The sequence below is a fragment of the Vulpes vulpes genome, chromosome 9, assembly GCF_048418805.1.
Source record: "Vulpes vulpes isolate BD-2025 chromosome 9, VulVul3, whole genome shotgun sequence".
NCBI classification, from domain to species: Eukaryota; Metazoa; Chordata; class Mammalia; order Carnivora; family Canidae; genus Vulpes; species Vulpes vulpes.
The window spans coordinates 106,875,036-106,901,212 of NC_132788.1; the positions used below are offsets into that span (position 1 = coordinate 106,875,036).

A 26,177-nucleotide genomic window follows, 5' to 3' on the forward strand; every position below is an offset into this window, starting at 1 on the left:
ATAGGCAGAAGCAGGCAGAAAAAGGAAGTTTCTAGCAAAGAGTGAACTGTTTCAGGCAGGGGTCAGTGGTGGTGGTTGGGGGGGGTCCATCAAGTAGATTACCTCACTGGGGACGACCAGATAATTCCAGATGAACTAGTTAAAGGTCACATTCTTGGGAGAGGCTAAAACTGCAGTTGGGTTAGGTATTAAGTCTTGTTTTTCCAACATGGGACTTAATGCTGAGTGAATTCATTTTGGGCCTGTTGTTTCTTTTTTTTAACCGGATCACTCCAATTATTTGAGGCCCCCAGAGAAGTCCTGTCCACAGAGACAGAGAGGAGAAGGTGTGAGCCAGGGGTGGGGGGTCAGTGCTTCCTGGGGACAGGGTCTCCATGTGGGGAGGTGGAAGGTTCTGGAGACGGTGTTGGAAGTGCTTGCACATGATGTGAGTGTGCTCCGTGCCGCTGAGCTGTGCACATAGAATATTAAGCGGTAAGTTTTATTTATTCATTTATTTTTAAATAATTTATTAATTTATTCACGAGAGACCCAGAGATGCAGAGACACAGGCAGAGGGAGAAGCAGGCTCCACGCAGGGAGCCCGATGCAGGACTCGATCCCAAGACCCCGGGGTCATGCCCTGAGCCAGAGGCAGACATTCAACCGCTGGGCCACCCAGAAGTCCCCAACAGTAAACTTTATGTCATACGTATTTACCACAATTTAAAATGTATTTATTTTTTGAAATGAACTTTCTTTTATGAAAGAATTGGGTAATTGACATGGGGGCGGGGGCTGCATGTCCATAAGTGACAAAAAGACTTAAGTTGACTCTGGGTGGTCTCCCACAGCTTTGGGGGCCTTTCCTGGCTCATGCACCCCAGCCGAGCACCCTCGAGGCTCACAAGGGTCCAGCCGCAGCCCTGCGCACCTGCCGGCTCTCATCAGCCCCTAAGCGTCCTCGTTCTGGCTCCGCCTCCCCTGCGCCTCCGCCCAGAGCCCCAGACGCATGCGCAAAGGCGCAGTGGGGAAGCGAGCGAGTGCGCACGCTCCCGGCACCGCCTCCGTAGGTCTCCGCCCCTTTCCCCACAAGAGGGCGGCCCCCGACTGGTGCGCACGCGCCGCGGTGAGGGGCGGGGCCTCGCGGCTCCCGGCGCTGGCTCTCGCGAGAGGCCGGCCCGCGATCTCGTCGCTCCCCCTCCCTGACTTCGGCCTCCCGGGCTCCGGCTGCAGCGTCAGCCTCGGACGGGCCTCCTCGGCTGCGGCGGCGGCTCCTCGGCCTCAGCCCCGGAGCCCCTCGGCGCCCCTCGGCCCGGTCCGCAGCGACGCCTCCGTTCGCCGCCCCGGCGCCCGCCTAGGCCGCAGCCGCAGCCCCGGGCTCGCGTCGGCGCCGCCCGCTCCCGGCCCGCCCCCTATGGGCCCCGGCTAGAGGCGCCGCCGCCGCCGGCCCGCGGAGCCCCGATGCTGGCCCGGAGGAAGCCGGTGCTGCCGGCGCTCACTATCAACCCCGCCATCGCCGAGGGCCCGTCCCCCACCAGCGAGGGCGCCTCCGAGTGAGTGGGCCGGGTTTGGCCGGGGTGAGGAAGGGGAGGGGGTGCCTGAGTAATGAGGTCGGTCGGAGGGGGACACCTGAGAGGAGAAGGTGCAGTGAGTGCTGAGGGGGGTGCAGGGGGTCCCTGAGTGGAGGGGATGGGGTGGGGGCCCTGAGGGCTGAGGTCAGGGCAGGGGGTCCCTGAGTGGAGGGGATGGGGTGGGGTCCCTGAGTGCTGAGGTCAGGGCAGGGGGTCCCTGAGTGGAGGGGATGGGGTGGGGGCCCTGAGTGCTGAGGGGGGTGCAGGGGGTCCCTGAGTGGAAGGGATGGGGTGGGGGCCCTGAGTGGAGGGGATGGGGTGGGAGGCCCTGAGTGCTGAGGTTAGGGCAGGGGGTCCCTGAGTGGAGGGGATGGGGTGGGGGCCCTGAGTGCTGACGTCAGGGCAGGGGGTCCCTGAGTGGAGGGGATGGGGTGGGGTCCCTGAGTGCTGAGGTCAGGGCAGGGGGTCCCTGAGTGGAGGGGATGGGGTGGGAGGCCCTGAGTGCTGACGTCAGGGCAGGGGGTCCCTGAGTGGAGGGGATGGGGTGGGGGCCCTGAGTGCTGACGTCAGGGCAGGGGGTCCCTGAGTGGAGGGGATGGGGTGGGGTCCCTGAGTGCTGAGGTCAGGGCAGGGGGTCCCTGAGTGGAGGGGATGGGGTGGGAGGCCCTGAGTGCTGACGTCAGGGCAGGGGGTCCCTGAGTGGAGGGGATGGGGTGGGGGCCCTGAGTGGAGGGGATGGGGTGGGGGCCCTGAGTGCTGAGGTTAGGGCAGGGGGTCCCTGAGTGGAAGAGATGGGGTGGGGGCCCTGAGTGCTGAGGTCAGGGCAGGGGGTCCCTGAGTGGAGGGGATGGGGTGGGGGCCCTGAGTGCTGAGGTCAGGGCGGGGGGTCCCTGAGTGTTGACGTCAGGGCAGGAGGTCCCTGAGTGCGGACGTCAGGGCAGGGGGTCCCTGAGTGGAGGGGATGGGGTGGGAGGCCCTGAATGCTGAGGTCAGGGCAGGGGGTCCCTGAGTGGAGGGGATGGGGTGGGAGGCCCTGAATGCTGAGGTCAGGGCAGGGGGTCCCTGAGTGGAGGGGATGGGGTGGGGGCCCTGAGTGCTGAGGGGGTTACAGAGGGTCCCTGAGTGTTGAGGTCAGTGCAGGGGGTCCCTGAGTGGAAAGGATGGGGTGGGGGCCCTGAGTGGTGAAGTCAGTGCAGGGAGTCCCTGAGTGGAGAGGATGGGGTGGGGGCCCTGAGGGCTGAGGTCAGGAGAAGGCGTCCTTGAGTGGTGTGGTCTTGGGGAGAGGGTCCCTGAGTGAAGAAGATGGGGTATGGGGGTCTCAAGGAGTGAAGTGGAGTTGAGGGAGGGTTCCTGACCAGAGAGGATGGGGGGAGGAGTCTTAGTGGTGAATCAAGACATGGAGAGGTTCCTGCAGGGAAAAGGTAGGAGGGAGGCCCCTGAATAGTGAGGTAGAGGGTGGATGGAGGTCCTTGCTTACCAAAGAATGGGGTGAAGGGGTTCCTGAGAGGAGAGGAATGGAGGGGGAGGGGTCCCTCCAGGAGAGGGCAGTTGAGGACTCCCCGAAGGGTAAGATGAGCCAGGAGGCCCTGAGGGGAGAAGACTGGTGGAGGTGTCTCTAAGGGGACAGGGCAAGGTGAGGCCTCAGAGTAGTGAGGTCAACTGCAGGATCCTGGTGGGGAGGAGAGAGGGAGCCTCTGGGGCTGGAGCCATGTAGGCACCTAAGCGAACTGAGGACTTGCGGGAAGGGGCAGAAAGGTGCATCCGGGGTGGGGTCTCAAGATAGCAGAATCATATTGTGGGAGGGGTACGTGCTGGCCAGGTCCGGCGACAGTGACCCCTTGGCCCCAGAGCCAGTCCCAATGACCTCCGCACTCCTGTTCCCCACGCTCCAGAGGAGCAGGACCGATCCCGAGGCTTCTGGCTGGGATCTATTTGCTGTGATGCTGAAGAGCATGTATGTTGTGTCTTGGGGGGCTTGGCTCCTGTGTCCTGGGTGAGAGTCTTGATGCCTGTGTGTGACCTGACACCTTTTTCTGTCTCTGAGCATGTGGCTTAATGTGGGGACGTGTTCGTTATATTCAAAGGTCCGCTGCCTATTCTAATCACAGGAGAGCACCTTCTTCATTCTCTCCCCCTTTCTCTTCCATGGCTTCTGATTTCCATTCCTTCCAGAACCCCCGACAGAGAAAACCAGCCATTAGGATTCTAGGGTGTTGGGTTTTTTTTTTTTTTTTAATAACCACAGCTGAGTTGCTATTAAATTTAAAGTGGATTAATCAGCTGACTGTAGAATGCATCTTAGATATCACAGGGCAGTGTGAAGACGACTTTTGCAGAGTCTGGCCTCAAAAACTGCCTCTTCAACCCTTCAGGACGGAAGCGTGTCACGTGCATTCATTCCTTCGCCTTCCTTCTTCCGTCCTCCATCCATTCCTCATCAGGTCTTTGTTAACCAGGCATTCAGGGAGCACCTAGTAGGCCCACGGTCCTGGCTCAGCGAGTTGCTACAGTGAACAGGGCTTTGGAATCAGGAAAGATGCAGGTTTGATTCCAGGCACTGCCACTTCCTTGCTTTGTGGCCCACGGGCAAGTTACTTAACCTCTCTGAGCCTGTTCCCTCCTGCATAGGCTGGGACTACAAGGTACATACCTCCCAGAAGGATCTTGAGAATGAAACAAGGTGGTGTTTGTAAAGCCCTGATACGTGCTCAGGAAGTAGCACCTGGCTCCCTGCCTTCTAGTAGCTTTGCTGTACCAGCTCAGATGACTTCCCTCCGCCAGCCACAGGTCATCTTGTATCCAGCCTGTGCCCCTTGCTCAAGCCTCTAAGTTCTAGGCTAGTTATGGTCAAATTTGAGGATTGAAAGGTGTCTGAGAGAGTTCCATTCTTCCAGTTCTCCCCAGCAGGTCTCCCCCAGGTTGGGAGTCGGCCTTGGCTTAAATGCCCTCCGAAATCACTCACAGTCCTTTAGAGATGTTTCTTAGCTGCCCACCCTGTCTGGTCCCGTCACCCACCACCAGCACTCAGAATGTGGCTTGTCCAAATTCAGGGGACCTGTAAGTGTAATATGCGTTTCAGATTCTGTAGCCTTTGTATGAAAAAAAAAAAAAATAGAAGAAAAGTGTTTATTAATTTGGTTATGTTGATTTCATGTTGAAATTTATATTTTTGGTGGGTGAAATTGAGTATGTTAAAACTAATTTCACCTGACACATCTTTTGTAATGTGTGTAGAAAAAATTTAATTGCACACATGTTTAAAAAAGTTGCACACATGACTTTTATTCTATTTCTTTTGGGGAGCATTCTATTTCTTTTGTGTGCATTGAGCTAATGTTGCCCACCTGTTACCGGGAGCTGCTTTTGACTCAAGGATTTGGTTCAAAATCAAGGCATTAGTGAAAATAGCTTATTGTCAAAGTTCCTTGGAAAATTCCTCAAATCACCCAGTGAAGTACAGTGTACATGGTTGGTTTGGGGTTTTTTTTGGGGGGGGGGTATTTATTTGCAAGGGAGAGTGTGCATGAGGTTGGAGGGTCAGGAGGCTGCCGGGTAGGGAGAAAGAATCAGAGAGAGGGGGCAAGAACCCCAAGCAGACACTGCACTGAGCATGGAACCCCTATGGGGCCTGGTCTCACAACCCCAAGATCACAACCTGAGCTGAAACCAAGAGTCAGATGTTCAACTGACTGTGCCACCCAGGCTCTCCTGGTTGGTGTTTTAAGTGACCAGCTCCAGGAATGTTTGTGCATATAAATGCGTAATGTTTAGAGTAGTAGCATAACAGCATGCTGGCTGAGCAGCATGCCCTGGAAACGTCTGCAGTTTACTTCATGCCCCTCTTCATTTCCCCTCAAGTGCCCATGTGTCATCTGTGTACATTAAAGGCACTCATCCTGCAACTTCTGTCTTCTGCCTGTGGTTTTTGCTCTTGGCCCTGAGACCGCTCAGAACAAGTTGGCTCCTCTGTCCCAGCCTAAGCCTTCCCTCACCTGACCCTTGGCTCTGCCGCCCCTGTTCCTGCGTCTCCTTCGGGTATGATCTGGAGTGCTTATGTCAGGAACGGGGACTCCTGGGTCTGCGACTAGGATCACTGAACCAGAGCCGGTCCTGAGGAAAGGGGTGATGTCCTCAGCATAGGACTCAGGTCTGATGCACCCCCATGTCCTTCCAGCCACACATCTGGGGCCCAGCCCGCGGTGGCCTCACCATAAGCTTGGCTGGGCCCAGTCATCTTCCCATAGCCTGCACATTCCTTACTAGCCTTTGCCCTTGGGGTCTTTGCAGAGCAAACTTGGTGGACCTCCAGAAGAAGCTAGCAGAGCTAGAACTTGACGAGCAGCAGAAGAAGCGACTGGAAGCCTTCCTCACCCAGAAGGCCAAGGTCGGGGAACTCAAGGATGACGACTTCGAACGGATCTCAGAGCTGGGAGCTGGGAACGGCGGGGTGGTCACCAAGGTCCAGCACAGACCTTCTGGCCTCATCATGGCGAGAAAGGTGAGAGGTGGTCAGCGAGGGCGTGCACTTCATCCTTGCGCTCCACAGTGGTGTGTGGTGGGGCAGGACCCCTGGAAATAGGAGAGGGGTTTGAAAGGTGCAGGCCTGTGCTTTCTGATTGGCTCCTGGGCTTGGAGGGCTCAGGCACTCACCCCGTCCTCAGGAAGAGCCGGTGTCTGGCTAGGACACACAGCAGTGCCCGCCCTCCTCGAGCAGCTCTTCCCTTCAGTTACTGACTTCTGCCTTTCAGGTCTTAAACTCCCATTCTCAGAAATGTCCAGAGTGTTTCGGACTGGCTCCCCCTTTGGGCTCCCAGCTTAGTGGTCAAGAATCCTCCCTGTGAGATATAGGGGCGGGGAGGAGGAGGATGTGACCCTTGGGGATAGTGGCTCCTCCCCACATAATCAGGGGACGTTGTGTGACTAGTTATTCAGCTCATACAGGCATGTTTTCTCAGGCATAGAAAGCCACCTCTTTCTGGAAGCCCATCCTCCTGGAGTTCCACTTGGTGTTCTCAGAAACGCGGCCGCCCCGTGCCCAGGTGGCGTGCACTGCCCTGCCTTTCCTGGGAGCGCTGCGCTCGCTCTCCACAAGGACTTAGCGCTGCAGTGCCTTCCCTCCTGGGACCTGGTTGTGTCCCCTTTTGTGTCCCCTTCTGACAGGCAGCTTTTCCTAAATCGGAGGTGCCCCAGAAATCTCTGGTCTGGCGTCACCCCGCAAATAGGGAATAACCAGGCAGGCATGAGAGTCAGTGGGGGGTGGGGGTGGGGCTGCAAGCAGAGCACTGGCCCAAGTTGGCATCAGGGACCTAGGAGTGTCCCCACCCAGCTGAGCCTTCACCCGAGGGACACCAGCGTGCCTTGTAAGTGTGACTCCGAGGGCTGCTCCACAGCGATGTGGGAGCCTTTGAGGTCAACTTTGGGAGTTTAAACCCGGGGCCCTAGGCTAGTCCTGCCACCCAGTTGCGATGCAGCCCCGACGTGAGTCTCCAGGTTTTCACACTGTCCTTCAGGTGGGTGAGACCTCCGCCATCGGGCAGCGGGTGGAGGCTGCACGGGATACTGCCAGTTTTACAGCTTTCCCATACTTCCACACAATAAAGCCCTCACAATAAAGAGCTAAAAGAGAGTAGGTCCGAGGTACTGGGGAGAAGGACCCCCAGGTTTGTTCTCCGTGGATGCTAAGTGCCCTCGTTGTGTGTGCCCTGAGCGGCCACACGCCTGGCACAGTGTGGGTGTGCGTGTGGGACAGACCCATGCCCACGAACATTTGGTGGACAACACTGACCGAGAAGGCTGGCCGCCTGGCCGTCGTACTGCTCAGGGCTGTGCCTCTGTGATGGCCCAGGGGCCCCGGGCTGGTCCACGGGGGTCAGGGGCTGCCTACCTTCCATCTGGAATGCCAGTTCCCCCAGGAGGCCACAGATGTGGACACAGATGGGAAATTGACGTGGCAAAGTGGTTTTTGCGAAACTGGCTTCCTAGTCCCCTGGAGGGATCCTGCATTCCCAGGTGCAGGGTATGGATTCCGTGCTTTCCTAGTGCATAAGCTTATCAGATCTCCAAATACAGCCTGCCTGCAGGGTGGAGGTTGGGGGCTGAGGTGGTCCTTTTCTGGGGGGCCGGCACCCTTTGTCGCCAGCATCCTGGCAGCCCCTTCCATCAGCAGAGGATTTTCTTAACCCGAATGAGCTGTAGGGAGAGCACGGAGGCCAGTTATGTAAGCCCCAAGTGAACCAGTCTCGACTTTTATAATCACACTTGATTGTAAATGTTTCCATGACTTGAGCATGGTGTTCGGACTCCGCCTGTGTCCTTCTGAGAGCCCAAGCAGCATTACCTGGGCCAAGAGAGATGTATGATGAATTTAGCATGTTTGTTACACACGTGCCTTCCTGGAGAGGAGGGAGTTTGGGCCTCCAGTTTGTGCGGGCCTTGAGCGCCTGCCTCTACGATGGAGGTCGTGTGACCTGTGCAAAGCTGTTTCGTGCTTCTGGCTGCCATCCTTCACGCGATTGCTCTGTGTCAGAGCCAGTGTCACGTTGTGGCTTCAGCTCCATTTTAAACACGAGAAAACAGGCAGGTTGGGTCGGCGTCTGAAGTGGGTTTGAACCCTCTCGTGTCTCTCCTTTGCAGTTTACTCGGACTTGATGGGAGCTGTCAGCATTTCACCTTCAGATTTTATTTCCCTCTTTTTCTAGTTTGTATTCCCCACACTCCTCCCACCTGCATTTTTGTAGGAGAAATCCCCTTAAACTGCTAGATGGGCCTTTTTTTTTTAAGATTTTATTTATTTATTCATGAGAGAGACAGAGAGAGAGGCAGAGACAGGCAGGGGGAGAAGCAGGCTCCCTGCAGGGAGCCCGATGTGGGACTCGATCCCAGGACTCCAGGATCACACCCTGAGCCGAAGGCAGGCGCCCAACTGCAGAGCCACCCAGGCATCTCCTAGATGGGCTTGATGTGGGGTTTGAATGCTTTGTGCCATTCCTTTGTAACCAGATCCAAGGAGTTTCCATGACCCCAGGGTGGTGACATGGAGGAAGCTTTGGTTTTGGTGTTCTGGGAGCCTGGCCCTGATGCAGACTTGATCACTCACCAGCCGTGTGCCCCCTGAGAACAGGATTGAGCCTCTTGGGACCTGAACCTGCCCATCAGTGCCGTGGGGACAACTATTCTGTCCCTTCCAGATCTTTCATCAGGGTGAAGTGTGAACACGCATGCTCAGAAACATGCCCCTTGCTTCCCATGCCTGTCTTTTCTTCTCCATGTCCTCTCAAGGAGGCTCCTTGGTGATCTGGAAGGCTCTCTCCACAAGCCCAGAAAGAGTGGGCCCGTGAGTCCCCACGTCTTCTCTACTGCATCTTTCCAGAAAGCCTCAGATTTCTGTGGCCTTACGTCACATGAAAGGCCCCATCTCTGGGCTCCCATGACCTCTGGGTTTCTGTCCAGTTCTGCCCTGCCCACTCCTCTCCACCCCTTCCTCTTCTGCGGAGCCTGGGGGGTTCTCGCTCCCCAGCTCGGCTGTGGCTCCTGTGAAGTTCCTGGTCAAGAGCTATACTGTTCGCGGCAGCTGCCCTGGTCAGCCATGTGCACGGAGCCCTTGAGATGTGGTCAGGCCAGCTGAGGTGTGCTGTTCGTGCAGAGAAACATGATGCCAAATTTCAAAGGCTCAGTATGGAAAATCTCATGAATATTTTTATACGGATTACATGTTGAAACCGTAATTGTGTAATATATCTCATTGAGCTAAAATACATGAAAAAATCATTTCCCCTGTTTCCTTGTACATTTGTAATGCAGCAACTAGAGGATTTAAAATTAAACACAAGACCTGATTGTATTTCTGTTGGCTGGTGTTGGCCTTCACACCCTACATTGCCATCCATCAGGCTCCACAAGTTCTTCTGGGCTTTTGGGAGCAGACCTTCTGCTTTCCGCATGGGCAGCAGCACTTCATCTTTGGACCTAGCATCTCCTGTGTGTGCCTGTTGGGCATCACGTCACAGGTGTGTCCCACCAGAGGAGAGGCCATCCTACCGGCATGGCCATAGGGTTGTGCAGTGCCTGGAGCCCGTGGCCAGAGCTCGCCTTGGCAGGTAGAGGCAGGAGCCTTTGCTAAGGAATCCAAGGAGCCCCAGGCACCGTCGCACTAGGCCTACTGCACTTTTTAAGGTGGCCGGGGTCGTGAGCATGAGCCTGGGAGCCCCCCGCCTGAACTTGGTACTCACCCCTTTGTGCCCTCAGTCAGCTATTTGTTTCCCTGTCCAGAACCCCCACCCCCACCACATCTGTCTGGCCGACTCCCACCTGTCCCTCTAGGCATGCAGCCCCTCCTACTCCCTTTCCCCATCACAGGGTTCTGATGAAATGTCTGTAGGATCTATGGCGACAGGTTCAGACACCCTGGATGCGACAGGCAGGTGGAAATCACTTTTTTCCTGTTCAATTGCAATGGTCGGAGCAGCTGAGATTCTAAATGGCCAGGACATGGAGCCACGGTCTCAACTCTTTCCTGTTGGGTGTTGCTCTTGGCACTCTGTCAGCTGTCCTGCGTCTCTCCAGTCGTTTGGTTTCTCACTGTTGCTGCAGGTGACCATCCCCTCTGCTGACTTGAACTCCGGTGAAAGGAGAGCTAGGATCCTCCTTGGGTGGCGGCCTGAGGCTCCCTCTGTGTCCTCTCTGGCCTGGAAGGATAAGGGCTCCAGCAGCAGGCCCTGGCTGAGAGGGCCTGAGGTCATGGGCATCGCTGGTGTGGGTCCTGAGAAAGGTGGTGCTTTGTATAGTTGGGTGGGAAGAGAATTCTGTTATCGGAGCTCCCTGGAAGCTAAGTGACAATGTTTGTTCCATTGAGGTTTGTTTTAAAACAGCTTTGTTGGGAAAAAAAAAAAAAACAGCTTTGTTGAGATCTGGTGAACATACCCCTTTGTACATACGTATTTTTTTGGCCCTACCTCCCATCCCCCACTTACCCCTTTAAATATATGTAATTCAGTGAGTAGTATATTCACATAGCTGTGCAGCCGTCACTACCATCTATTTTAGAACCTTCCATCTCCCTAAAACGCAACCCCATCCCCATCAGCAGTCACCCCGGCACTGCAAGTCCCTTCCCTGCCCGTGAATGAGCCTGTCCTGGACGTGTCACACATGTGGACTCTTGTATCGCGGGCCTCTGTGTCTGGTTCCCTCCCTGAGTGTCCTGTGTTCAGGGTCCATCCCCAGGGCAGCACGTGTGGGCACCTCACCCATTCCTGGCAGAGTAGGGTGCCTGTGTATCTGCTCATCTGTGGGTAGACACTTGGTGGCCTCCACACCTTGGCAGTTGTGAGTCCTGCTCCGTGAACTCTGGTGTGCAAGTTTGTGTGTAGACATGTCTTTTTTGTTCTCTAGGTAAATGCTTAGGAAGCGATTACTTAGTTTTGGTTGCTGTCTTGAGCACATCAAGGGCAGGGGCCAAAGCCCCCTCCTTCCTGGTGCCTGCCGCAAGCGGCCTGGTTGTGAGCCCCTCCCTTCCCTCTCCCTCGCAGCTGATCCACCTGGAAATCAAGCCGGCCATCCGGAACCAGATCATCCGCGAGCTGCAGGTGCTGCACGAGTGTAACTCCCCGTACATCGTGGGCTTCTATGGGGCCTTCTACAGCGACGGAGAGATCAGCATCTGCATGGAGCATATGGTGAGTGTGCCGTGCCCCGGGCTGGTAGGGGGCTCCCTGCCCATCCCCTCCAAGCCCACGTCCTCAGACGCACAGCACGCTTATTTCCAAGGGGTCCTTCTGGAAACACTCCATGCCCTGCAAGCACGCATGCGCCTACATCCCTTGGTCTTCTAAGCACGAGACGTTCCCCTCCTTCCAACCTGGCCTCCCCCAGATAGGTGGTGGAAGCTGTTGCCTGCTGGCACGTGGGGAGCCGGCTTCATTTTCCCCACTGTTTGTGTTCTGGCCATGGCATGTGCCCATAAGGTACTTTATCAAACACTCTCTCGATGGTGGACACAGGTTGTTTACAGCCTGTTCGGAGTGACAGTGTGAGGAATTTCCTGGGGCGAGAGGTGGGCTAGGGTCCCGAGCGTCCTGGGGCAGAGGTGGGCTAGGGTCTCGAGTGTCCTGGGGCAGGAGATGAGCTAGGGGCCCGAAGGCGGAATTGCTGGGCCTGAGGGTATGCGTGGTTAAGACTTTGATGGCTCTGAAGGGAGGGCAGTGATCTGGGCGCTCTGTTGAAGGCGAGACCCAACTTGGCGCCCCAGGTCGGGTCCATGGAATCAGAAGCTCCGGGGTGGAACACAGGAGCCGATCTTGTCTCAGACTACCATGGTTGGTTCTGATGAGCCCCCTTGTTAAGAAACTGGTCTTGAACCTCAGAAATGGGTGGGATCCGGTGTAACAAAAGCAGAAGTGGTCAGAGCTGAGGGCCCAGGGAGGAAATGCTGCCGACCCTGTGCTGAGCCTGATTCATCAGGTATGGGGCGGCCTGCCGCCTGGCTATCCAGGCCCCAGGCCCATTGGGGCCCTTGCAAAACCAGGATGCTGTGGCCTTAGGCTCGCAGCTTCAGTTACGCCTCGTAGGCGCGGCACCGTCCCCTCTGACAATTTTGTAACAGAGGCAGGAAGTGAATTTGAGCAAGTGCCCGTGAGACATCGTGACAGCCGCGTGGTGTAAGGCCGCGTGGTGCAACGGGGAGCCCCAGAGAAGGTGCTTCCCGCCCTCCCGCTCCGCCCCTACCTGGCCCCCCGCCCCACAGTGCCCTGCCTCAGACCATCCTCTGCTGCAGAGGGAGCGGGAAAGGTCAGACCCTGAATCCGCCACCCTGCGGGCCGTTACTGCCACGAGAACCTGGGGCGAGAAAGGACAGGGAGTCACTTTGTGGTCTAAGGCGAGCCGTCTGGGTCCTCTCCCTGTTCTCCCTGATGGCAGGGGGAGTTCGGAGCGGCCCCTTCTCTTGACGAGAGGGGGAGTGTCACAGCTGGCCGCCTTCTCCTGCTTCTCGTCTCGGGGAGCATGAAGTGAGGTTTTCCGCACGACGCATCTGCACCCCACAGCACGAGAAATGCCCAGTGGTCCCAGTTGTTGATTGTGCTCATTCTCTACAGATTCCTAGTTGGGGTTTTTGGGTTGCTCTTGTGTCAGGTGTGGGAGGGCCACGGAGCGAGCAGACGGCGCATCAGTGAAAAGACAGAATCAGGTGAGGTGTGTGCTCCACGCCGCCGCAGAGACGGCTCCCCGTGCGCGGGGCTTGGAGGCCGCTCTTGTAGACTTGGGGATGAGCCTGCTCTTTGGGCAAGGAAGGGCTGAGGACAGCAAAACGATGTTAAGTAATGGGACGGGGAGGCAGCTCGCACCCCACCATCCTCCATGATATTTTCAGGTCATGTAATCTGCTCCGGCGCCACGCCTCATCCCCCGGGCATTCCCGTGTTTGCGGGACACACTTCTACGTCATTCATTCACGTGCCCTGTTGGGGGATGGGGTCAGCTGTCCACTGCACCACTCACCTCCTAACAGCATGACTTGGGACAAGGTTCTGCCTCCCCTAGCCCCAACCCCGTAGAGCTGAGGGTGGTGGTGCCTGCTTCCCGGGGCCAGGATGGGGGTGCAGGGAGCCAATCTTCCGGTGACGCTTGGAGTAGTGAGCAGAGGGGAAGGCTTATCTCCACGTGGGTTTGGGTGTGAATCGGCTCTCATTGGTAGACTCCAGCCCCGCTTGCCCGGGAAGACCCCTACTTGGCGGTGGGCAGCGCAGATGGAACCTAGGGGGGTGAATGCACCTGGCCAGTACACATTGGTGCCTGGGGCTTAGAGACAGCGGGCTGGTGGTTTCCCAAGGGCAAGGGGCTGTCACTGGGGCGACTCCTGGCATGGACCCCACAGACAGTGGGTAGTGGGTGTCCCAGGGGGCAGCTTACTGACTGTTCAGAAGCACCTCTGGGTGTTTCCTGGAGTCCAGTCCCATCTGAAGCATGTGCTCCCTTGTACAATAGTGAAAAGTCACACGTCCGCCAGTGAGGGAGAGGTAAGAACCCTACCTGGCCACTTGGCAGAGGGAGAAAAATCCCCGAGGAGAAAATATGCATAATGTGAACCCACTTAGATACAATTTTTAAACTCCCGTGTATTTAGATACAATTTTTAAACCCCTGTGTATATTTCCCTGTGCATGTGGATGCCCATGCAAATACATAGAAGGATCTGGAAGTCACACTTCAGGGATGGCAGGAAGAACTGCTGGGAGAGAGAGAGCACTGGCGTGAGCGGGGAACAGGGCAAAGGGAGAGTCTCAAGCAGACTCCATGCTGAGCAGAGCCCAACGCGAGGCTCGATATCAGGACCCCGAGAGCATGACCTGAGCCAAAACCGAGAGTCGGACGCTTAACCGCTTGAGCCACCCAGGCGGCCCTAGAGTTGAGTTTTTTTATAAAAAGAAACTCAGGGATCCCTGGGTGGCGCAGCGGTTTGGCGCCTGCCTTTGGCCCAGGGCGCGATCCTGGAGACCCGGGATCGAATCCCACGTCAGGCTCCCGGTGCATGGAGCCTGCTTCGCCCTCTGCCTATGTCTCTGCCTCTCTTTCTCTCTGTGACTATCATAAATAAATAAAAAATTAAAAAAAAAAAAAGAAATAAAAAGAAACTCATATACCACTTACTTCAAAGTGCAATTTCCAGAATATTTAGAGCACATACACAAAATGAAAGTGTGTGACACTCTGCACAGCGTGAGATTTGGGGTCGGAGGACCCAGTGGTGCTATCTTCACCACTTCCTGTCAGCGTGACTTGAGCAATTTACACTCTTCCTCATGTGGACCAGGGGGTCTCATCCGGAAATGATCCTACCCCAGGGGACACTGGGCCGTGTCTGGGGACATCTGTGGTTGGCAGGAGTGGTGCAGGGGGCAGAGCAGCCATAGAGAGAACAGAACTGTCCGCCCACCGGGCTTTTCAGCTAACTGGCGAGGTTCCCACGCGGGGCCCGGCCTGCCCTGGCCTCTCTGGGGATGTTCTCCCCCGACGTCCTCATTTATAAACCTACCACAGCTGCATAAAGGTTCAGAACGAGAGGAGCTGTGTTGGGAGGCAAGGTTATAGTCTTAAAAGAATTTGTTTGTATTCTTTAAAGGTTGCTTGACATTTTGAGCAAAAAACAGGAAGGACAGAAGGAACTCCCCCTGGTCCTGCAGGCAGAACTGGGCTGAGCCAGGATACCTGGTTCCGTGGGTTTCTCCCGGGCACAGTCACCCTCTCTGTGGGTCTTACACCCTTAGTCTGGAAGTAGTTGGGAGAGTCATGTGCAGGTTGTAGAAGCTTCAAAGAGTGTTGGGTTTTCTAGAACTCCCACCCATGGCCGTTTTAACTGAGCAAGGCTGGGAGACGGGAGTCCCAGCATCCGGGGGCCTTCAGGCTTCCCCACCCCCTCCTGTGGCAGCCTGGAGCCTGGTAGAGAAAGCACCTTCTCTGCAGCTGCCCAGCCGTGAGTTCAGATGTTGGCCCGTGGTTGGAACTCCATGTGTCCACCTAGCGTCTTGGGGGACCCAGCAGGGACCCCTGCCTGGGTTTGATCTCCAAGTTGACTGTCAGGTGCCCCGTGGACTTGAGGCCAGCCTGGCGTGGGGAGCTGCCAGGGAGGACATGTGTCCTGTCCTTTGCAGGACGTGCCTGTGCACAGCGACAAGCACAGGGCAAGACCTAAGGGACGGGGGCAGGGGAGCAGGGAGTGGGCAGCGGCGGCTCCAGGCCTCACCTCCGGGCTCTCTGTCTCTGTTCCACCGGGGCTGCCACAGGCTAGCAGGAGTAGAACCCAGGCCCCAGGAGCCTGCGGTCGAGCTCTGGCACCTTCGCGGTTGCTCTGGTTGCAAGCCTGGCGACGCCGCTCTGCCTGCTGCTGCCATGGCAACCTGGGGAAGGGGCAGCTGAGTCACGGCGGGGGTTCCCGGAAGGCAGGGCTGCCTGGGGAGCGCGCTGGCACCCTGGTTGCTTCCTTACTGGATGGGCCCTCCTGAGGTCCTGGAGGTGGCAGGGGCTGAAGGGGGCCCCACTCTGAGCCAGCGGGGGGCATTTGGCTGTGGTCTGGCCTCTATTTCCTGTAGAGGAAATTGAGCTCCAGCTCACCGGGAACTGGGGAAATGCTTCGCTCTCATACCTGCTGTTCTGCGTCCCTCTGGGAATCCTTCTCTGCACTGTGGGCCCTGCCTGGCCGACTGCTCAGCACGGCTTGCCTTTTCTCTTCTGTGCTGATCCTAGGATGGCGGCTCTCTGGACCAGGTGTTGAAGGAAGCCAAGAGAATCCCTGAGGAGATCCTGGGGAAGGTCAGCATTGCGGTAAGTGTGCGGACTCCGGCTCCCCCGCGGGCCACTGCCACACTGGGCTGTGTGCACAGTCCTGGCCCCGCGCTCTGTGTGGGTTTATTCTTAACCTGCCCCCTTACACCTTACGTGTGGCCAGAGTTGGACAAACCGCTGGAACCAGGTGGTGTGGCCCATGCCCGTCTCTGCAACTGCGGGGCTGGCAAGGGGCATCTCTGTAAAATGCACACGATACTTCCCTGCCCCTATAGGGTCCCAGCCACGTGGTATCCCACAGTGCTGTCATCACTTACGGGGCCTCACCGTAAACCCAGCATGGAAGCATTAGACAGACAATGCCCGTTGGACTTGTGTGACCCTCAGGGCAGGGCAGCCGGGTTGTACACCCCCAGCCCTCCTGCTGGACCCTGGGCCGGAGCCTGGGCCTGGCCCTGGCCCAGTCCCTGCTGAGTGTCCGCCTGGCAGGTGGGCAGTGGGTGAGGGTGGGTGAGCCGGGCATCTGCCCGCAGGCCTGGGACGCTGTGGCCGTCCCTGCCACTCTCACCTGCTCCGTCCCTCAACATGGGGGCTCCCTGAACTCGTGCCAGACAAGCAGCCCCTCAGGTCTGCCTGGGGCTCTGCCCTGCTGACCCATCCCTGGGGCTCCCCCTCAGGTTCTCCGGGGTTTGGCGTATCTCCGGGAGAAGCACCAGATCATGCACCGAGGTGAGCCGGGTGGGGACACCTAGGGGTCGAGTGGGGCTGGCAGGCAGGCCGGGCCCGCCTCACCTGCAGCTGCCTCTGCCCTCAGACGTGAAACCATCCAACATCCTCGTCAACTCCCGAGGGGAGATTAAGCTGTGTGATTTTGGGGTGAGCGGCCAGCTCATCGACTCCATGGCCAACTCCTTCGTGGGAACTCGGTCCTACATGTCTGTGAGTCCGTCTGTACCCTATCCTGTCCTGTCAGCACTTCCCTGTTTTCAGAAGATTTTGCAAAGCTTGAGGTTTTCCCAAATACACCGTGTTTCTGCAGGGTTTCTCCTTTCCGTCCAAATTCTAGCAGCGGTTGTCTCCTTGATCAGGGTTTTCGCTGGAAATGCCTGGTTGCTTTCTGCCAGCAGTAAGAGATGGGTCCAGGAGAGCGGTCAGTTAGTTTCTGAGCCAAGAGACTACCCCTCAGGTATCTCAGGAAACGTCTGGGTGATCCCAGGAGCGGACTCTGAGAAGTTAGTTTTTTGGACTGTTATGGAAAAGGAGGCATCCCGCTGTCTTCCCTGGGTTGGTCATCCTTTTCCAAAAGTGCAAAAGATTTGGGTGTTGAGCACTGTTGTCAGTGCTGGCTGGGAGCTTCGCTGCCCCACAGCAGGTGCAGGGAGAAGATGGAGTTGCTTTCTTTCCATTCCCAGGTCTCTAGAGGGCGGCACGGACCAGGATGGGGCTGCAGGGGGAACAGTGTCGGTGGCAGGATGGCCAGGGACCCCGTGAGGGCTCCTGATGGAAGCCCCAGGTCCCAGCCACCATCCGGGCATTTCTTTGCTCTTTCTCGCCGACAGCCAGAGCGGTTGCAGGGCACTCATTACTCAGTGCAGTCGGACATCTGGAGCATGGGCCTGTCCCTGGTGGAGCTGTCCATTGGAAGGTACCCCATCCCGCCACCAGATGCCAAGGAGCTAGAGGCCATCTTCGGCCGGCCCATGGTTGACGGGATAGAAGGAGAGCCTCACAGCATCTCACCACGGCCGAGACCCCCTGGACGCCCCATCAGCGGTATGGCCTGAATCTGGAACTTAGCATTTGGACAAGCAGTGATGCCCACGTGGGGAATGCAGTGCCCGAAGGTGGCAGCTGCCTCCCCTCTGGCCCCTCTCAGCACCACCTGTCCCCCTGGGTCACGCTGGCTGTGGTCAGCAGTCCGCAGATGGTCCCGAGGCTTCTGGGGACAGTTCCCCAAACCGGTGCCATTCAAGGCAGCTGCGTGTGTCGTGGCCAGCTGGGGTGGGGGGGTGGGGGCGGTTCTGGAGAGAACTCCTCAGCCGAGCCACTGGTTGGGTGGGTTTTCCAACATTTTATCACAGAAATGTTCAAACGTAGAGAATGGCCTGTAAGGATTGCCCGGCGAGCCACCCGTATGCCCACCGCCTGGACGCTGCAGCTAACGTTCTGCTGTTTGAGCCGGGCCTTTCAGAAACTGAAACTAACTTGTCTCAATTTCCTTGGGTGGCCTGTCCCGACACACCGTGTGAGAGGGGACGAAGGCTGGGGGGCCCCGGGGGTCACCTGGGCTCCCAGAGGACTCTCCATGCCTGCAGTGGTCCCCTGGGAGGTGGGGGGCTCCCCAGGGGACCCCTGAACCAGAGGGGTTCAGGCTGACCTTCTGACCATCTTGGAGGTGGGGGTGGGGAAGGGTTATGGCGGGGGCAGCATAACTAGGAAGCGGCGCTGAAGATTCGGATTTCTTTAAGTCAAGTGACAGGAAGGGAGTTGAGTTGAGTCTGAAGGAATGTGCAGCGGAGTGCGGTCGGGCTGCGCTTGTCTGATACCAGCTTTATTGAGACCGACTTCGTGCTCCCCGGGACTCGCTTGTGGAATTGTGTATCTTCACAAGGTTGTGCCAGCATAACCGCTGTCTAGTTCCGAATGTTCTCATCACCCCAAAAGGAAGCCCCATCCCTGTTAGTCATCACTCCCCCTCCTCCCTGGCCCCCATGAACCCCCTTCCCATCCGTGGAGGAGCCTGTCCTGGATGTGTCACACACGTGGACTCCCACCCCGTGGGGCCTGCTGTGTCTGGTTCCCTCCCTGAGTGTCATGAGCTCGGGGTCCGTCCCCTGGGCGGCGTGGGTGCCTCGCCTTTGTCCGTGGCCATGTAGTCCCGTGTGTGGTGGACCGTGTTGTGTTATGTGTCTTCACCGCTGATGGACACAGGCCATCAAATAGTTGCATTTATGGTATTTTCAAGTCTAGCTCCTCTTTCCCTGGTGCCAGACCCACATCGCTGGGGTGTCTTGATTTTCTCTGCGGGGAGAACCCCACCCCCACCCCCATCCGTGTCCTCGGGCCCTGGCTCCGTCCCTCCCAGCACCAACTCCCAGATGGCAGCACGGGTGTTCAGCTGCGGCCCCATCCCAGCAGGGAGGAGTGGCGGGCCATGCCAGGCCACCTTTGCCTGCCAGCACCTCCCCCAGCCCCGGCCTGCATGCCCATTTCAGGACAGGGGACAGAAGGCGAAAGTCCAGCTGCCAAACCTGGCCCTGGCCAGCTGGGTCGAAGACAGGGGTCAACTCCCCTAGCCGGTCGTCCATTCTGGGCAGCATTTGGGGCCTGATGCTGCTTCACCCGCAGCTCCCTGCAAGGTCACGCTGCCGTCCTTGCTCTTGGTCAGCACCACCCCCCACACCCTGCCTGTGCGCCAGAAACCAGGGGTTGTGACTTTGGCACAGCCTGGAAGCAGCACCGTGCCAAACGTGTGACTTCTCAAAAAATGCTCCTGTTCATTTTGGTGTTTTGTTTTGTTTTGTTTAATTCACCGGAGGCTCAGAAAGAATCTGGTTTCCCAAGAAAGCAAGTTCCATAGCAAGGAGCCCGGCCAGGGCACCTCCCCTGGTTTGGGCCCGCGTGGGGGGAAGGGTACTCGGCCGACGCGCGCCTCACCCGTTTTTGTCTCTGCCCTGGCAGGTCATGGGACGGACAGCCGGCCAGCTATGGCCATCTTCGAGCTGCTGGACTATATTGTGAACGAGGTGCGTACCCGAAGCCCCTCTGGCACGTCTTCACACGGGCGGATTAAGCTCTTCAACTTGAAATTCCTTACCCGAAGGAAGGGAATTCCACACAGGGACTGGGTTTCTCTCGGGAAGGGGTGGAGGGCGGGACAGGGACCTCTATCAGGTGTCGAAGTGCGTGGCCTTCCGCCCTACTCCCCAGGTCCCCCACTCTCCAGGAGTTTATGCCCCCATATAGCATGTGTGTGTGTGTATCGGGGTGTGTAAAGACAAACCTGATGTTCCTGCCATACCCCTCCAAAGGCTGTGGCCCTGGAGCCAGCCCGCCAGCCCTCCCCAGAGCTGTCACCTGGTAGCTCTCTGAGCTTCTTGGAGCCCGTGTGGTCCTGAGTGATCCGCTGCCTCAGGGAAAGTTCAGGGAAGGAGGCACGGAGGGCCCGGCCCACCAGATCGTCCTCCCCTCCGTGTGAGCAGCTAGTGGGACTTGTACAGACGAGTAAGCTGCAGCTGAAGGATGGGAGCAGCCTCCTCAGGCGGCAGCTGGAAAGGAGCAGAGCGGGCCCTGACCCCACAGCCTGCCTCTCACAGGTTCTGTGGGCTGAAGAGTGCCTGCGGTGGCCCTTTGGAATCAGGGCAGAGAAATGGGGCGGCCGGGCTGCCCGTGGCACTGGCTTGGTGCGGGGCTCAGTGTTGAGGTGAGCGGCTCAGAGCAGGGTTGGTGATGACAGAACAGGACGGGCTGGCTCTGGTGACACAGCGTGCCCTGCACCTGGCAGCCACACCTAGGCCCGGCAAGCACGTCCTCCCGGGGAGCCTGCCGGCACCTCCCACCCCCAAATGGGAGGAAGGCTCTGGGTTTCACCGGGCAGTCTGCCCGCTGCCTCCCCTGACAAGGGCCTGACCCTGCACACAGCTGTCCCCACCCTGGCACATGTGTACTGGGCCAGGCTGCTCGCGCTTCTGGAGCTAGCTGCCCCACCCCCACCCCACCCCCCAGTGCTCCAGAACCCCAGCTGGAGACAGTGGCCCAGAGTGTGACACGTCCCTAAAGTGAGGCTGGGCCCTGTTCTCCTTCCTCCTGGAACCAGCTATGATCCCGAAACCGGAGCTTTCCATAGAACCCCGAAGACCCTAGCCAAGTTGGCAAGGCGGGTGACAGGGCCTGCAGGAAAGCTGCCAGAAGGTGGGGGGTGGGGGGTGCCCCCTCTAGCCAGGTGAAGGGACTGGGGCCAGGAAAGTTGCCTTTTGAGGGCCCCCAAAAAGTGCTGTGCTGTCCTCATGGGTTCAGGGCCAGGAAGCACCTTCTCCCTGTGATTCTCCAACCGCCCTTGAGCATCTGACCCCCACCCCTTTGCTGTCTCCCACAGCCGCCTCCCAAGCTGCCCAGTGGTGTCTTCACCCAGGACTTCCAGGAGTTTGTAAATAAATGGTAAGGTGGCACCACCTCCAACACGGTCTCGGGGCGGGCCGGGGCAGGGTGCCAGGCCGTCGGAGGCCCCGCCTGCCTCCTGGGATAGCTGCCCACACCCCAGCTGCCGACCCAGAGGCAAACTTCCTTCTTGGTCTCCGGCTGGATTGACTGTGGGACTGCCGGTGGGTAGAGGCATCTGGGGGACACCTGGAGCTCACCTGAGAACCTGGGTAGTTGTGGTGTCCAGCTGCTGTCCCCCATCTTGTCCTCAAAGCCCAGAACAAACCAGGATTTCAGATCTTTGGAAATGCCATTCCCGCCTTGCCTTCCACCAGCAGCCATCCCGGTTTCCTAATCCCTCAGCCCTATAACCCACCAGTGTCCAAACAAGCTTTTCATGTCGGGTTCTGGCAAGTGGCCAGCTGTTCTTGATGCATCAGCATGGGCCCGGGGCGAGCAGGCCCAGGACCAGGAAGGCCGCCCCCCTCACCGTGAGGGCAGTCCTGCGCGGCAGGACGGGTGGAGTCGGCCAGCCTCGCTGCTGCCTGGGGACTGCATCATGCAGCAGCAAACCTGCTCCTGGCGGTGAAGGCACCACCGGCCCTTTGCACAACCGCTGGCCAGCATGCTGCCGCAGAAACCCAATCATCTGTGTAAATGTTTTTCTACCCCGTGCGTTTTTGTTTGCGTCTGAACGGCCACTGTTTGTCCTCAGGCCAGTTTAAGCAACTGTTTTTAGGGGCAGTTCTGCTTTTTTATGAGGGGAAAAGTTCCATTTTGACATACTCCCGAATTGGGGGGATTTATTAGCAGTGTGGCTATGTTGGCTCTAGGCCTCAGACTGAGCAGCGGCCAGGGTGTCTCCACAGCCTTTGCCCTTCCCTCTTGTCCTGGTTGCCGACCCTTGCCCTTCCCCCCCAGGAGTCTTGGTCTTACACCAAAGGAGTAACAGAGCAGATTCTGTTCCCTGCTGCGTCCAGATCCAGATAGGCCAGGCACGGGGACTGGGCTGGCCTATTACGGCTCAAAACGCAAGTTCCCGTGGCCACTGACTAACTGCCCTGCCTTGTCTCCCTCGTTCTCTGTCTTCCTCTCCAGCCTAATAAAGAACCCAGCAGAGCGAGCAGATCTGAAGATGCTCATGGTAAGTGATCCTGGGGGGCACTGGCTCACCCCGGGGGGAGGGCAGACCGCAGCCAGCCTTCGAGCGGGCTCGGCCTCCTGGGGCGCGTGTCGAGCTGGAGAGCCCCGGTGGTGTCCTGACTCCATTAGCGGGGTGGTCTAGAGCAGCCGGGGCACCGTTGGTACGGAACAGCCCTGGCCGCAGGCACGGCCAGGGCTGTTATTGGGAGTGGTGGCACCCTAAGACCTCTGTGCCGCTCCTGCCTCGAGCACGGGGGCCCCGCAGGTCAAGGAGACCCAGGGCCCGCCAGCCTGCCTGTGAGTCCACGCTGTCTGATGCCCTTGAGAGCAAGGTGGGCGTCGGAGCTGCCTTTTCCCAGCCGGTGGGGGTGGGCTGCAAGCCCGTTGACGTGTGGCCTCAGTGGGCCAGGCATGTTCAGCGCCCTCCACTGCCAGCTCTCCTCACCCACACCCCTGCCGCGCCCGGGGCAGCCCGCCCTTCACATGCCTCCCCACACGAGACCGTGCCCGTGACAGTCACAGGTGCCGGCTCTCCGTGTCAGGCGTCCGAGCATCAGAACAAGAGCCCCTATTCACTGTCGGGACGCGGTCTTTCCAGGAGGGAGCCTCCAGCTCGGGGCCTCTGCAAAGGACAGTCCTCCCTAGGGGACACGTGCCGGGCTCCTCACCGCTGGCGTGTCTCCAGCCTGAGGTCACGGCGTCAGTGCCTCCCTTAGTTTCAGGGCTAGCCAGCATCTCCTGGTTGCGGGCGCCACCAAGAACACCGTGTGGGAAGGGTTGGTGTGTCCTGGTTCTTCCAAGAGTCTTGTCAGCTGTAGGGAGTTTCCAGTCTGTGTGTTAGAGCCACACATGACGTCACAGGTGCACGTTCATTGTGTGATATACAAATCCGTGACCTAGAGAAGGTCCTCGATGCTGAAGGCCCCGTGGGGCCCCCGAGTCTCTGCCCCACCTAAACCAACGTTGTAAGTGGCCCCGCTGTGGCCCCAGACCATGGAGTTCTGCCCCCCCCGTCCAGTCGTCCCCAAGCCTGGGAGTCTCATGGGGGACGAGACCTCCTCCCGTGGACCCAAGCCCCCATCCTGCCCGTCCCCTGCACACCCTGTGGGGACAGCATTGCTCACTCCCCCAGCCTCAGGCCAGGAACCTCTGGCGCACTGCTGTCCCCACGGGAACTCTGTCGGTGACTTAAAACGAAACAGAACGTAGGCTCCTGTTCTTCAGCCACAGGAGCCATATGTCACGGGCTTGGGAGCCTCACGTGGCCAGTGGCTGCCGCAGCAGACAGAGCAGCAGGAGCTTACTGGCATCACGGAGGCTTCTGTTCAGATCGGATGCTCTTGCTGGGGCGACTGTCCCCAGGGGCCCTGGGCGGGGGCGGTGCATATTTGGAGACATTTGTGGGCTTCACGATGGGGGCACTCTTGGCATCATGGGGATGGGGCCGGGGATGCTGCTCAACCCCCAGACCGTGACCTGGGCCCGACAAGCGCAGGGTACCCTCTGGCTCTGGCTTCCTGTGCGCCACGCGCCCGCCGGCCATCCTCCTTGCTGCAGGCGCTGCCGGCCGGTCGTTGACGCACCTGTCCTCTCCTTGCAGAGCCACACGTTCATCAAGCGGTCCGAGGTGGAAGAGGTGGATTTTGCCGGCTGGTTGTGTAAAACGCTGCGGCTGAACCAGCCCAGCACGCCCACGCGCACCGCCGTGTGACGGGGTCCCGCGGGTGACCTGTCCGCCGTCCCACCTGCGCCCCGCCCCTCCCGCCCAGGACAGGCCAGCGCCTCCTCTCCCCACCCCAGCCTCTCCCTCTGCCTTCCGCGGAGCTGCCCGCATACCCCGCGGTGGACACTGAGCCCCGCTCCCGCCTGTCCCAGCTGGTGTGGCCTCCGGTCCCCAGGGCGGGTGACGCTGCTCGCGGGGTCTTCTCAGACCTGCTTACTTAGGTTTCAAACAAAACAGGGAAAGAAAAAGCAAACTGTGCCCGTTGTACTTGGCGTTCCCTTTGTTCTGGGGGTCGGCCTCTGCTGCAGCCGCGGGGGGTTAGAGGGGCAGTAGGGGACGCCGCAGTCTCCAGGGGAGGCAGCCTCAGAGGGAGCCTCGCGCTCCTGCGTGTCGTCCCCCTCGTCCGACATCCGCCCGTGGAGGTGGTCGTGGGGTCCACTTCCTCCCCCTTCCCCTACCTCTTGTCACGCCGCTGACCCACCTGCCCCCAGGAGGGACCCGCTCAGCCCCTCCCGGGCTTCAGGGAACAGACTCTTCTGACTCTTGACGGCAGCGGCCGAGCCGACGGTGGCAGAAGGAAGTGGCGGGCTTCCCAGCTGTCGGTGTGGCTGAGGAGCCTCGCAGATCCGGCAGAGGAGGCCTGCGCTGTCCCCACGCCCGCGGGCCGCACATGTGGGCAGGTGGCTCCCTGTGTCGCCTCTGCTCGCCCAGGGGATCGGAAGTGACTGCCCAGGCCCTCACAGGCCCGCCACGGCTGCTGGGAGAGGGGAGGGGTCCTGTGTCCGACGGGAGGCACTTGCACACGGCTCAAGCCCCGGGCCTGGCCGCCCCGCCCGGAGGGAGAGCAGGGCCGCTTCTGAGGCTTCCCCTCGCCCCCCTCCAAGCTCTGAAGACGGCGAGGCTCGGGGCCGCCCCCCTAGGCACTGTGACGGCTCTCGGGTCCCAGCTGCTCTGCGGGGCGGCCTTTCCAGGCTCCTGTGCTTTTTCCTGTGGACACCAAAGAGGAGACAAGTTGCTGGCTCCTTCCACCGGCTTCCCAGGTTTCCGCCACTTCCATCCCCAAAGTCTCACCTGGTTGAGGGGAGAATAAAGAAGATACCCCGAAGTCCGCCGGTGTCGCTTTGTGGGGCCTGGGAAAGAGGGTGTCAGTGTCTGGGTGGCAGGGGCCAGCGCTGGTCACCACGATGGGCCGCATCCCTGGGCCCATCTGCACCCGCCCGGCCTCAGCCACCGAGGCCCCCGAAACAGGGCTGGGTCCTGAGGGCTTGCGGAGGATCTGGAATCTGCAGGGTAAGGCCTACGGGGTGGATGAGGGGCACCTCCAGGTTGACCCCAGAAAGGTGGTGCCGCGTGGCAGGACCTTCTTGTCCCTTCTGCCCCAGACCAGGCTCCTGGGAAGCCAGGAGCTCGCCAGAGCCGGGGGTACCTAGGCCAGCACCCCTGGGTGAGTCCCCACCACCCCGCAGTCCCCTGCACACACCCTGCAGGCCACCGGCCAGCCAGACCCGGGGACGGGGCCCCTGTTGCGGGGGAGCCGGCTCCTCGTGGGTTGTGCAGGAGCTGTTTTGGGGTCTCCTGATCTCCTGACGGGGTCGGTGGAAGGTGGCCCCTAGGAAACAGGGAGTGTTTTGTGCAGCTGTGTTGGGGTTTCCTGGCTCTTGAAGGATCCCGACAGCGCCTAGGACGGGAGCCGGAATGAAGACCCCGCCTCCGTGTCCAGGGGCCCCTGAGGACACAACCCCCGGGACCCCTAACACCCCGTCTTTCTGACCTCTGTGTCCAAAAATGGGGAGACGCATCAGAGCTTCAGAAGCTTGCACGCTGGGTGTGCTCACTTGTCTCCGCCTTCTTATTCCTGTGTTTGCTTTGGAGGAAGATCCCGTGGGCCTTGTCCCCGCGCGCTGCCTTCGTCCTCGGGAGGGCACCTCAGGCCAGCACGCGAGTCGTGCCTGCGTCCCCGCCTGGCTCTCCTCCGCGGAGTCCTGAGCGCCCCCCCCCCCCCCCGGGAAGCCCCCTGGCTCCGTTCACCCCCGCTCGAGCTCCCTCCTCCGCGCAGGGAGAGGTGGGTCAGGGCGAGGGCCCCCAGCCGGGGTCACCGCCCGGTCCTCGTGTGCCCTTGCAGCGCCGGGCTAACCTCCTGCACCCGCGTTCACGACGGGGCGAGGCAGGTGGAGGTAACCTGATGGTGTTGCAGTCGCCCCGGTAGAGGCAGTGTTACATTTTACAGGAGAAATTACCAATTTGGCCTTCCTTTTACTTATTTATTTACTTTTTTATCTTCCACGAAGTCTTTGGAACCAACGTGTCCTTTGCTGTCACAGCACACCTCAGCCCAGAGCAGTCAC

At 59.0% G+C, this 26,177-nt stretch overlaps 1 protein-coding gene across 1 annotated transcript; it reads left to right on the forward strand.

Moving 5' to 3' along the window:
* Positions 1-1,142: 1,142 nt before the first annotated feature.
* MAP2K2 (mitogen-activated protein kinase kinase 2) lies at positions 1,143-24,937 on the forward strand. Its single transcript, XM_072721758.1, has 11 exons — positions 1,143-1,535; positions 5,841-6,051; positions 11,081-11,227; positions 15,789-15,866; positions 16,505-16,556; positions 16,642-16,766; positions 17,387-17,600; positions 19,509-19,573; positions 20,923-20,984; positions 22,065-22,110; positions 23,710-24,937. Exons 1-11 carry the CDS (start codon positions 1,444-1,446, stop codon positions 23,818-23,820), a joined length of 1,203 nt encoding a protein of 400 aa, XP_072577859.1. The 5' UTR covers positions 1,143-1,443; the 3' UTR covers positions 23,821-24,937.
* Positions 24,938-26,177: the final 1,240 nt, after the last annotated feature.